The sequence below is a fragment of the Zalophus californianus genome, chromosome 1 (assembly GCF_009762305.2).
Source record: "Zalophus californianus isolate mZalCal1 chromosome 1, mZalCal1.pri.v2, whole genome shotgun sequence".
Taxonomy (NCBI): domain Eukaryota; kingdom Metazoa; phylum Chordata; class Mammalia; order Carnivora; family Otariidae; genus Zalophus; species Zalophus californianus.
The window spans coordinates 15,402,699-15,415,864 of record NC_045595.1 but is presented as its reverse complement, the minus strand read 5'-3'; the positions used below and the strand labels follow the sequence as shown (position 1 = coordinate 15,415,864).

The following is a 13,166-nucleotide window of genomic DNA, read 5'->3' as shown; positions in this document are numbered from 1 at the left end:
TGAAGGGACAGGCAGGAATCCCTCCTACCAAACAGGCCACCAGTGTCCAAGGGGGTGGGCCTCTGGCCAGAGCGTTGAAGGGCTCAGTTTCCAGTTTCCTGAATGTTCTTAACACCCAGGTGGTCTTCATCAATGCCTCCCACACCTGGAATTCTCCATTGGTTTAATATACAGTTCAAAAGCATTCTACACCAAAATGCCACTTGTGACACAAGCATTACGGGCTGTTATGAGACTCAATTTTGGACTCGGAACAAAGGTAAATAGTTGGTCAGTCAACTTAACACCTAACCACCCAAAAAACCCCGATGGGTGGTTAGTTAATCACGTTTATAGAGATTCCAACAGTCTTTTTAAAAATATTGCAGAGAAGAAGAGAAATCCACGTGTAAAGCTTTTGACATATAAATTCTAGTCAGCTGTAGAGTAAGTTAACTCTCTTACCTTAATCCCATAGAAAATTACTTGTTTGCAGGCAGACTGTCCTCCGGGAATATTTTTTTCATTTGTGGAGTGCTAATCCTTCCCTCCCTCCCTTCCCTTCTCCCAACCCAAAGAGGAGAAACATAAAGTGTGCATGATCTCCTGCGTAGCTGGGACCTTCATAAAAATGAAACCCCTCCAGGAGAAAGGGCTGACTTACCCTATCCCAGCTGAAACACAGGCCCAGTCGATCAAGCTGCTTCCTCATGTGTTCAATATTACTGTGAAACAGAGGGAAGAAAGTTTGGTTTTCAGAGGGGGGAAAGCCACAGACAAACCATACTTTGAGAATGTGAAGGGAAACTGTAAAAGTCTAGATTATTCAAGAGGGCTTCCAATGTTGCTTTGTCCTGGCCAAAAAAAAAAAAAAAAAAATTAATCACGAAGAATTAACGAAAGTATCAGTGTATTAGAATTAGAAGACACCTATTCTTCGGATTCATACAGAATCTACTAGAAACCACAATGGTCTTTGGCCCTGGGGACTGGCCCTTCCTCTGGCCATGATAGGCAACCCCTTTGGTATGTGCACTCCCGGCCCATCCATACATCTATATTCCGCATAAATTTAAGCCAAGCATGTATAAGTTTAAAATCAACTGAAGAGAAAAACCCCAATGTGCAAATCGTGGGAATCCAAAAGAAACCTGCTTTCGTGCTTATCAGTCAAAACTTAAAATCTAAAACTGTCCAATAATTGGGATGGGGGGAGAAAAGCGAATGAATCAACTTTAATATAATATGAAATAAGGTGATAACATCATTTTTTTTTCCCCTAGGTGATCTCTGCTTAACCAACAATAGCTTACTTTATGCCAGGCTTTGTGCAAGATATTTTGCAGAAAAAGTGCTTGCTATGGACAATGTTTATGTCCCTGCAGAGTTTGTCTGTTGAAACCTAATCTCCAAGGTGATGGTATTTAGAGGTGAGGACTTTGGAAGGTGATGAGGTCATGTGGGGGAAGCCCTCTTGAACGGGAGCAGTGCCTTTATGAAATAGACGCCAGAGAGCTTCCTTGGCCCTTCTGCCATGTGGGGACACAAAGATGGCCATCTGTGAACCAGGAAGGAGGGTCTTCTCCATACACCAAATCTGCCCTTGGTCTTGGACTTTCCAGCCTCTAGAACTATGAGAAAGAAATGTCTATTGTTTATAAGCCAACCCAGACTATGGCATTTTTGTTACAGTAGCCAACGAAGATGGTGCTTAATCTTTATCCATTCAGATGAGGTAGGAACGATGACTATCCCTCTTGTACAGACAAATACACTGAAGCACAGAGACATTAAGTAATTTTCTCAAGGTGATTAGCAAGCAAGAAGGAAAGGCAGCATTTGCACCGAGGTGGCCTGATTCAGGGGCCATCTTCTTAATGGCTATTTTCTCCGTGGAGGATTTGGCAAACTTCTTCTGTAAAGGGCCAGATGGTAAATGTTTTCAGCTTTGTGAGCCATATGTCTATCACAACAACTCAATTCTGCCCCTGTATCATGAAAGCAGCCATGGGCAATATGTAAACAAATGGGTATGGCTGTGTTCCAATAAAACTTTATTTACAAAATCAGGCAGGGCCAAATCTGGCCCACGGGCCCTAATGTGCCAATCCTCGGTCTAGCTTAGATCAATTTTGTGCCATATTTGATCCACTTTATTTGATTATCTTTTCTTCCTTTTTTCATTACTCCCATTTAATCTAGAATCCTGAAAAAGTGGGAACTAAGGGTTAAGAGAATAAAAGAGAAGTGGATGGTACAGTGGATGTTTTTCGAAAGTAGCCTCGGGCAAGATAAAGCAAAGGGAGGTCAAAGACAATGGGGACAGGCCCTGGAACTGCCCTTCTAGATCTCTTGAGGCATGGAGTGGGGAAAGGCCCCAGATCTTTGTGAAAGAGGCTGATGGAGTGAGCCCAGAACATTCCACTGGGTTCTGGGATGAAGGATGGGCACTGCTGGCCCACATGTATGTGGAAGCCTGAGGCACAGGTGGAATTGGGAATGTGTCCCCCTTGGAGAAAGCCATCCCCAAAATATATTGGCCATATATTTCTGTACTGAATGTCTAAGTTCCCCTCGCTCTGGAATGGTGAAGGCAAAAATTAACAGAATTCTCAGAGAAAATTACAATGTGGAATTTGGATATAGCTCACACTGTGGTCAAGCAGATGAGAAGCATTGTAGAAATTTAACAAATGCAACCCTCTCCTACTTTTTCCTTCCAAATGCAAATACTCAAGGGAAGAATAACTTTGTAACAACAAAGCATCAAAATGAACACATGAATCAATAACCAGAACCTTCTTTGGGACTTCTCAGTTAAGAATACAGCATACTAGAAGACCAGCGCCAATATATACAATCCTGTTCATCGCTTGGCAGACTGCAATGTTTTGTTTGCTTCGCTGTTTCTCACGCACAGATTAAAACATTTTTTTTAAGGTTTCTGTATAGAAGTATTTGAAGACGCCTGTAGATACATACCTTTGTGTCCAACTTTCTGGATGTAGATTCCTCTCAATCGCTGCATTTTCAGCAGGCAGTCCAAAGGCATCCCATCCCATGGGGTTGATGACCTAGCATCCAGGAAAGAAACATCAGCCATGGCCGATTGCTAACACCTCTATCCGTATTGTCTTCCGGGCCATTGTCTCCTATGAACATGTCATATCCCTTTCTGGATGATCCCAGACTATGCTTCTAAAAGCCAGCTGGCTACTATGACATACGCAGAGGAGAGCATTTAGAAGGTTATACACCAAGGTGCCCATAGCCATTATCTCTGAGTAGACTCTCCTTTGTGACTACTCTACTTTCTTCTTGTTGTCTATGTTGTCTATAATGAAACCAAACTGTTTTTCTAAATTATAGGTTTTTTTTTTAATTTCAAAAATACGTACATGTAAAAATGTATAGGCATTTAAAATGCTCATCTCATATTACTATCTTCCAATGGAGGAGCTCTGCCGTCCAATATGGTGGCCACTGGCCACATGTGCTTATGTAAAAATAAACTTAAATTAATTAATATTAAAAATTCATCAGTCCTTTGGTCGCACTAGCCACCTTTCAAGAGTGCAACAGCCACTTTGAATCACTCCCTGTAAGATGTTCCTATTCTCTGACGAATAGGGAAGCCTAAAATCTTAGAGCTCAAAAAGGCTTTTGAGATCTGTCCTCCAGCCCTAACCCCCTTTAATTTCACAGTTTAAGCAACGGCGGCGCAGCAAGAGTGAACAGCCTAGCTGGATCACACCAGAAGCAATTACCTTCAGCCAGGATGGGCCAGTAAGGTGATCATTTCTGCAAATGGGCAGCAGTTACAGCTCAGTGGGCAGCTTCTGTCTACCTACTTTACATGCTGTGAATGGGAACAATGGCTTGAAACACGCACTGTGGCACCGAGGGACAGCCTTGTTTGTAACCATACAGACAACCTGAGCTTGGGTTCACACACATTGCCTTGGGATAACGACAGATACTCAGGGGTATCAATCACCTCATCACCCATGTGTATCATCACAGGCCATTTTCCACTAAAGAAATAGGTCTTGTTTTCTTTTATAAAAATACTTTTCCCTCTGATATGTGAAGTAATGCATATTCACTATACAGAGAGAAATACTCAGAAGAAAACAAAACTCACTTGTAATTCTACCAGGCAGCCATACATAACCAGTTAAATTTGGTAAACTTATATCCAATTTTTAGAGAGAGGGATATTTTATATATATATATATATATATATATGATAGAGATAGGGATCATATTATTTATATATAGAGAGAGAGATAAAAAATGTATATATTTTATCTCTTACTTCCTTCCCACTGCGCACCTGGGGTTTTCTTCCATCTTTCTGTCTGGCCCAAGGACTCTCTGAGGTGCACATGCGTATCGCCCACGGCCATCCCGCCTCAGGTCCATAGGCACCTATGATGCAAAGTGTCCCAAACTGGGCTTGTCCCCCCCATCCCAGTCTCCAGATTTGTTCTCCCTCTCGTCCCACTTAACAGGTGGCAGGAAGAGAACAGGCCTGCTTCCCCCAGTGTTTGGAACCACTTGCCTTAAAGTCACCTTCTGTTGGGCGCATTATTTTTTTTAACGGGTTGGAGTAGTCTGATGGAATCATCCCATCTAAAGCCGAAGACCAGGCCCCCACAATCAGAGCCACTCAAACCCCTTTGGCTAATGAGTGGGAAACGCCAACAAAGGCTCTCTCTTCAGGAGGCTGTGTGGTCTGAGGGGAAAAGTCCCAAACCCAAGCTGGCTCCCATTTACTGGCAGTGGGACCCGAGGCACATTACTTACTCGGACTCTCAACTCACACTAGTGACTGAAAGCAGCCACCTTGGGTTGAGGATTATGTGCCATGTCGGTGGTGTGCTCAGCATGGTGCCCAGTCCACACACCTGAGACATGGGGGCGCTCACTACGTGGCAGCTGCCGTCATCTGGTACCCCTGGTCTGCAGCACCCACAACGTGGCGCATCACTGGTTCCCCTGGCAACATTTCAGCCATGTCACTGGCCAGAGGTATCACAGTGGCCCTCTGACAACAGGTAGGGAGACTCCTTGACCTCACACACATCCTGAACGTGGGTTACTCATGGCAACTGTCTGCAGCACGTTGGTGCCAGGCATTGGAAGTTCTTCACCAAACTGAACGGACCATGAGGTTTAAACGTGTGTGTCTTTTTAAAACATTCTCACATTCCCCGGGTATAGCTGTTCTTTGTAGTTTTAGGAACCCAGCTAGACACAACCCAATCCAGTTGATCTTTCAGACCCAACCCAAGGTCTCTCTGCCTCTTGCTAAATGTGGCAGACCCAAAATGCTTCACCCTTCCGGACAGTGTCCCTGCTCTTCTGGAACCTGCTCCTCCTCCAACTTCACACAGTCCTGGTGGGGGCTGCCAATCACAAAACCTGCCCCTCTGGTTACAGGCCTGAACGCTTCGCTGGACTTGTCTGTTGTTTGCGGGGGGGGGGGGGGGGGGGTGGTGGAGGTGGGATGCGACATAGAACAGGAAGGCGACAGCGCACTCTCTTCACTCCTTTCTCCTTGGCCCGGAGGAACAAGGAGGTGAGACCGACCGGGGCTCCAGGTGAGTCCGCCTTCCACCGGATGGAGGTGTCTGAGAAAACAAAGCTTGCATGGGGACCGAGGCTGAGGGTACTGACATGCTGCCAGGACCTGGTCCTAATGCCCACGGGCTTGTTTCCCGCAACACTGCCTCTCATTCTATGAGCTACACCAGGGTCTGTAAACACGAACAAACTTCCCTTTTTGGCTGAAGCTGGGCTGGGCTGGGCTGCAGTCCTTGGTAGCCAAGAATCCCAAGTAAAACAAACGCCTGTTAGGATACAGCTTTCTCTTCAGCACTGCTTAAGCCACAGATGAAAAACATCCCCTGGTATTAAACCGTTAAGCTTCACAGATTTTTTCTCTTTTCCTTTAATTTTCAAAAGCTATAAACAAATAAATAAATAAAATCAACCCCATGTCAGGGATTTGTGCTGCATTACTAGAAAGTTCTGCGGTACTTCTGCGGACTGCACAGGAGTGTAACTTCCAGCTGTGCTTGAATTCTCCTAGGGCTGCTTCACTGGCAGAAAGATGTAACTGTTGTGTAACTGCTCCCGGAGAAGGGGGAAAAACTTAATTACCACTTGGTTTCTTTGTGGGAGCTGCCAAAATGGCACCGGGTCAACGCTCCTGCCTATTAACATTCTGTTAAACAGCTGTCCATATTTTTAAATAAAGTCAATACGGAGACCGTCACAAAAACCAGTCTGGATTTATGTAATATTTTTCTATTTTTGTTTTCAGATGAAATTCACATGAAAAGATATTCTTAGCCCACATGTTACCCAAGCTGTCTATGAAAAACCAAGCTGGAAAATCTTAAAGCTTCTTAATATTCCATTCTTAACTGAAAATCGATAAAAAAGCAAATGCCTGCCCTAGAATACAGACTGTAGGAAGGCCCTTTTGCATCTTGAAGTCAGAATGGTTTCCTCCACCATGGGCCGGATCACTGGAATAAACGTTCCCATGAGCCAAGTTTCTACGGAGCAGGAAAGGGGTCCCCTCACTCCTAGACCCTGGGTTTCCAGAGACCCAGGGACCAAGCACAGAACCCACTCTAATACTAGGACAGAATTCATGACTGTCAAGGGGGAACCAAGTGAAGACCTATAACAGGATCATGAAATACCAAAGCCCATCCCTTTCTCCGAGGCAGCAGGTTCTATCTGCTGGTCAAACTGTTACAGCCCATTTATGTAAAAGATACCACGTCAGGTGCTTCCTTTCCCAGCCTCCTTCGCCTCTTGGTCTCTTACACATCGTCCACATCGAATACCTCCAATCTAGTCTGGGATGCCAGCTTTCTTTCTTTCTTTTTTTTTTTTAAAGATTTTATTTATTTATTTGAGAGAGAGAATGAGAGACAAAGAGAGAGCACATGGGGGGGGAGAGTCAGAGGGAGAAGCAGACCCCCCGCTGAGCAGGGAGCCTGATGCGGGACTTGATCCCGGGACTCCAGGATCATGACCCGAGCTGAAGGCAGTTGCTTAACCAACTGAGCCACCCAGGCACCCTGGGATGCCGGCTTTCTTGCCTGTGATTCCCTGTGGCCAAGACTGTCCAAAACATTCACTGGGAGGAACTCTAGACTCTCCTTTTCGGTTCTCAAATTCCTACCCCTTTCTTTCTTTCACCGTAACTTGGTTTAACCTTTAATGCTAGGGCCACCCGAGCCCGCTCAATTCCCTAGGAGTTAATCCTTCTTGGACATGAGTGCTTTCTGCAGAAAAGGAACCAAGAAAAAGTCCTAGTAGCTCTAACTTGGAAATCTATAACATAAACTTCCGGTGTGTGAAAAACCATCATTTCCAGCCGTTCTTCTAACAAACACTCAATTTACAATTGAGTGAGAAGCCAAGGGGGACAGGAGAACAACCCCCGAGTCTGGAAGAGTGGGACACCGCCACCACCCCTAGACTGAAGGAAAAAAGTGGGAGGCAGAGGTAACAGAACTCCAAGGCCAAGATCAGGTATAAAAACCGAAACACATGTGGATCTGCCCAGATGGAACTGGATTCCCGAAGAAGCTGCTGACCAGCGCAGAGAGAGAGAAATTCTCTGGCTTCTCTTTCCCTCCTGCACTCCAGTCTTGCCAGAATTTCTTACTGTCCAAAACCAGCTGGAGGCCAGCTGCCACCAGGGCTTGGGAAACGTGGTCTGCGGGGGTCAGTCCTGCTGTACAAGGCAAAGCAGTAGGTAGAGCTGACAGCCGACTGGCCACAGGCCAGCCCGGCAACACCAGCAAGACCGCAAACCTACCACAATCTGAGATATCAAAGGGGAGTCAGGGCCAGCTATGGGAGAGGGGCAAACCCAAGGATCAGAGACCTGGCAAGTCAGACCAGAGCCGGGCAGAAGGCGAGGGCTGGGAGCTGGGGCGAGGCCAGCCTCTGGTGTGGACAGTCACGTGCCCATGGCTCACCCTGACAGGGCCTTCTGCCGCCCCCTGAGCTGAGCCGTGGGCGTCCCAGGGTTGGCAGGCAGGATAGGATGGCAAGCAGACAAGAAGAAAGGGATACAGGAGAGAGCAGTTACAAATGACAACTAGCAGACAAGGCTCGGAAGGGATACACACCGATACATGCCAGGGATCACTGCCCAGAAGGGCGTGGTCAGGGAGGAGGGGGTCAGAAGGGACTGCAGCCTCATCTATGTTGTATTTCTTCTTTTTAAAGGGGGGAATACGGAATGTTACATACAATTTAAAAATACATTTTTTTTTTAAGAAGGAAAAAAAGAACAGGCAAAGATACAGTTCTTCCTCCAACACAGGAAATAAGATCAAGTAAAGGTAAGAAAAGTTTTCAGGTAGAAGGGAAGGAAGCTGGGGCAACTCGCGTCTGCCTTCCTGATGGCAAGAGAAATAGCACAATTGTTGCTACAAAAGGGACAACCTATTCCCTAGGAATAACCAGCTTTCTCTCCTTTTCATCATAAAACAAAACTTCAGAGTTGAAACCAATGCAGCTTCTAACTGAGAGCAACCATGGTTACTGCTTCGCAAAAAAATTGCTATTTTCAGAGAATGTCATGGTTTCTCTGGAGTAGATTCAATGCTTTATTTCCCAGAAATGAGAAACACAACATTTAATTTTGTTTAGCAAGTGTAATAACCCACCATTATTATAGACTGAGGATCAAAACCACAATACTTCAGAGTAAAGAACCCAAATGACAGTACCTAGGCCCAAAACAGAAGACCTCCCCTGGGAAGGTGGAGAGACATGACAAGCGGATAAATCAGCCAGTTTCTAATCGAGACACTGGACCAACAATTCATTCTTCCCTTCAAATGACAGGATAAGCCCTGGAAATTCACTCTCTACTTTGAGAAGCTGCAGAGAGTCAAAAATTTGAAAACTAAATGCCATGCTATGCACCCTCTGGGCACTTCAAACACACTTGCTGACTGGTTGGCCGACTGAAAATTGATGAAACACGTATTATCATCTACTTGCTAAGAATTCCCCTCGCTTCCTGATATTTAGGGGTAATCACATTATGATCACGCAGCAGCCAGACACAGAGCCTCTATTTACTTCCTCCTCCGCAGTGAAGAGCAAAAAGGCCCAAGCAGAAAACCCAACTGGCAGTGTGTGGAGGCTTTTGGCCTGAGACAAATGAGTCCAAGCCCAACCCTGTGAGGGGGACGGGGCACCTTGATGCTGTCATCACCCTGCTTCTGGCCCGGAGGGTGCCAGGGAAACCAACCGGGGTGGGAGGTGGGTCATTTTATTTTCCAATCTCCTGTGCATACAACATACAAAGACACGACAAAATCACCATATGTGCTAAGCTTTAAATGTGTCATCAGACATTGTATGAGTTTAAGAAGAGGCCAATTGGCAGCACAGCCTTTTCTGACTCTTGAAAGAGAATAACTGATCTCTGGCTTTAAGAGGCCCCTGCTTCAACATCCAAACGTCAGGACTACCTTATCATTGTTACAATTACACTGGGAAATTGCATTGCAGGTTTTCTCATTGATCACCTCCCAGGGACCCTGCCATAAATCTGTGAGGTGGGTCGGGCAGGTATCACCACTGCCATTGACTAAAGCCCCTATTTCTTGATCAATTCATCACCCCAAACCACCTGCCTCTCCACTTATAAAGTCCACATCTGATATGTATGAGCCAGATGGTCATGGCTTTCAAGCCCGGCTCCGTGAACAAGTGTGAGTGTGGAAGGCCACAATGATCCATCTGCATTCCTCCCTTCTTTTTTTTTTTTTTTTTTAAGATTTTATTTATTTATTTGACAGACACAGCAAGAGAGGGAACACAAGCAGGGGGAGTGGGAGAGGGAGAAGCAGGCTTCCCGCCGAGCAGGGAGCCCGATGCAGGGCTCCAGGCCAGGACCCTGGAATCATGACCTGAGCCGAAGGCAGGAGCTTAACGACTGAGCCACCCAGGTGCCTGATCCACCTGCATTCTTGTCTCATTTCTCTCCTTTGCACAACTTATTTGCCGCTCTAAGAAGAAACCAAAGTAAAAGCAACCTTGAACTTTCCAAATCATCATTCTCATCCATTCTCAAACCCAAATTATACTCTGTGGTGTGGCTGGGTTCACAAAATTCAAAGACAAACCACAGACTGGGAGAAGACTTTTTTTTTTTTTTTTAAGATTTTATTTATTTATTTGACAGAGAGAGACACAGCGAGAGAGAGAGCACAAGCAGGGGGAGTGGGAGAGGGAGAAGCAGGCTCCCCACTGAGCAGGGAGCCCTATGTGGGGCTCGATCCCAGGACCCTGGGACCATGACCTGAGCCAAAGGCAGACACTTAACGACTGAGCCACCCAGGCGCCACATGGGAGAAGACTTTTGCGTTGCATTTAACCAACACAGAATCAGTAATCCAGACTGCATAAAGAATTCTACAGAGCAATATGAAAAAGACAAACAACCCAAGAGGAACTTGGCAAATAATATGAGCAGGGCAAAAAGAAAAGAAGAAAATTAAATAAGCAATAAACATATGAAAATATCTCAGCTTCACTATAGGATAGTACTCAGGAAAATGTAAATTAAAAACACAATTAGATTGCCATTTCCCATATGACAAATTAGCACAGACTAAAAAGTCTAACATTACTAAGTGCTGTAGGGCAGTTACAAACATCTTTCATTGCTGGTGGGAGTAATAACGGGCCTCAACAGTTTGGAAAGTGATTTAGAAAGATGTAGTAATGCTGAGCAATGTACACTCTATGACTCAGTAATGCCACTTCTCCCACAGGCTAACCCATCAGGTATAAGGATGCTCACTGGAGCAAAAATTTGAAACAACCTAAAACTCTATCCATGTGAAGATGGATAATTATTGTCATAATTATACAGCACTTATAATGGATGAAATAATTCTAGAGACAGAGGATAATCCTTGATACAAAGTACTGAATGAAATAATATGCAGAATATTAAATAAGATATCTTTTATATAATATTAAAAACCATACTACATATAAGTATGTATGTATCCCTAAACAATAGAGTAAAAGCATGAAAACATGAAGGCAAAGGATATACACTAAGTCCTGAATAGCAGTTAATTTTACTTTGACTTCAAGGACTAGAATCCAATTGTGGAGAGGAACAACTCTTATCTGCAACATAAAAAAGGGAAAAAAACAAACAAAAGAGCTGAGGCTAATAGGATTACATGGTGGCACCTTCTATCAGGACACAGATCTGGGTATCTGTGACAATGCTATATGGACTTCTCTGTTGGAAATGTTCCATAATTTTTTAAAGTACCCTGTTTAAACTGAAGGGGATAAATGAGATTACCAGGAAAAGTGGACAGAGAAAAAAAAGAGAAAGCAGTCCAGAGCAGACCTGGAGGCAAGGTAGAGAAATTCCTTGAAAAACACAACTTAAAACTGACATGGAAGGAAACAGAAGATCTAAATAGCCCTATAGCATTAAGGAGATAGAATCTGTCAGTTTAAAACTGCCCACAAACAAAATGGCAGGCCCAGATACCATCACTGGTGAACGGTGTTAAGCAATATGGAAGAAATAATACCAATAATACACATCACTTTCAGAAAATAGGAAGAAGGGAACACCTTCTAGTTTGTTTTATGAGGCCAACATCGCCCTGATGGCAAAACCAGACAAAGACATTAAAGAAAACAAAATTTCAGAGCAGTAGCTCCCATGCATATAGGGGGATTAACAAATTGTATACAGCAATTCAAGCATAAAAAAAATTATTATGACCAAATGAAATTTGTCCCAGGAACACCAGGTTGGTTTCAAAATTTTTTTAAATCAATCAACAAAACATATCACATTAACAGAATAAAAGAGAAAAACTTTATTCCATCTCAACAGATACAGAAAAGGCCTTTCACCAAAATCAACACCATTCATGAGAAAAACTCTCAGCAAAGTAGGAATAAAGGGGAACTTTCTCAACCTGATAAAGAGTATGCAAAGATGGAGTGGAGCAGGGAAAGTCTGTGGAGTAAACTGGGAGGGAGAAGCAAAAATGCAGAAGTGCCTGGAGAGTGGGGTCTCACTGAGAGCAGAGTGTTTTAAGGAGGAGGAAATGGCCTACCGTATTTCATGTTGCTGAGCTTCAGAAAGACAAGGACGGGGCACATCCACGGAGGTCAGTGGTAGCCTTGAAGAGAGCAGAACTGCCACACCACTCACTCTACCTTTTACTTCCCATACTGTTCTTTGTGTAACTTAAAATTATTTCATGTATCTCCACTCAAGAACAAAGCAAACCAGTCGACAAATTAACAAGTTCTAGAAAAAGCCAAAGCTTGCTGAATTTTTCTTAGGCCTACTGACTGATATTGAACTTAAGACTCTAATATTTCTATTGAATACAATAGAAACCCCAGTATTTAGAATAACTGATACTCAATGACTATATATTGAATGAATGAAAGAATGAATGAATGAATGAATACACATGTCAGACCCTGCTGTTACTCCAGATTAGATATTCCTTCCTTCTTAGAGTGAGAACCATTGAACTTGACCTGAATCCAACCTCACTCTATCTCTGGGACCAGTCCTGACATTGGGAATGGATTTTAAAACAATAGCAAACTCAACAGGCTTTGGTGTTATTGACAATTACACTGAGATTTGTTTCTCTTTTGCCATATCACTTGAAAAATAGCTGAACAAGTTTTCACCAAATTTGGAGTTATAGATGGAATGAACTGATTTAAATATGGCTTATGAAAATTAGCAAGAAATTAATTTCAGCAGAACCTGGATACCCCAAAAAGACAGCTCATCATCTGGAACAGAACAACTGAAACTTAGGAACAAAGAGAACCCTAGGTGCCTGTGGATCACACAGATTCAGACACTGTAAACCAAATAAGAAAGAGTAGTTTTGGGCACCCATCAAGTGATAGGATAGGTAACACAAATTGCAGGCAATGTTTTACAGTTAAGCTGCTTCTGAGGAGGTAACTATACAACATACTCCAGGTTGAAGAGAGTGGGGTTCATTTATTAAATGATAGTGGCTGACCTCCCAGAGTACCAAATCAATGTAAATAGTAACTGCAGCTATCACTTATTAAGGGATTATTATGCCAGACACATGTACTATCTCATT

General features: G+C 43.8%; 1 protein-coding gene across 5 annotated transcripts in view; it reads right to left on the bottom strand.

Moving 5' to 3' along the window:
- LARS2 (leucyl-tRNA synthetase 2, mitochondrial) overlaps positions 1-13,166 on the bottom strand; it is a 149,751-nt gene that overhangs the window by 123,633 nt on the left and 12,952 nt on the right. For 4 of the 5 annotated variants that reach the window (XR_003518245.1, XM_027585308.2, XM_027585307.2 and 1 more), the window contains exons 4-5: positions 2,962-3,053; positions 644-704 (exon numbers count right to left, since the gene is read on the bottom strand). The exons of the other annotated variant lie outside the window; for it this stretch is intronic. Coding sequence is in view for 3 of the 4 variants with exons in the window: in XM_027585308.2 (XP_027441109.1) it covers positions 644-704; positions 2,962-3,053 (153 nt within the window). In the remaining variant the exon portion in view is untranslated. The remainder of the gene's footprint in view (positions 1-643; positions 705-2,961; positions 3,054-13,166) is intronic. 5 annotated transcript variants of the gene reach the window in all.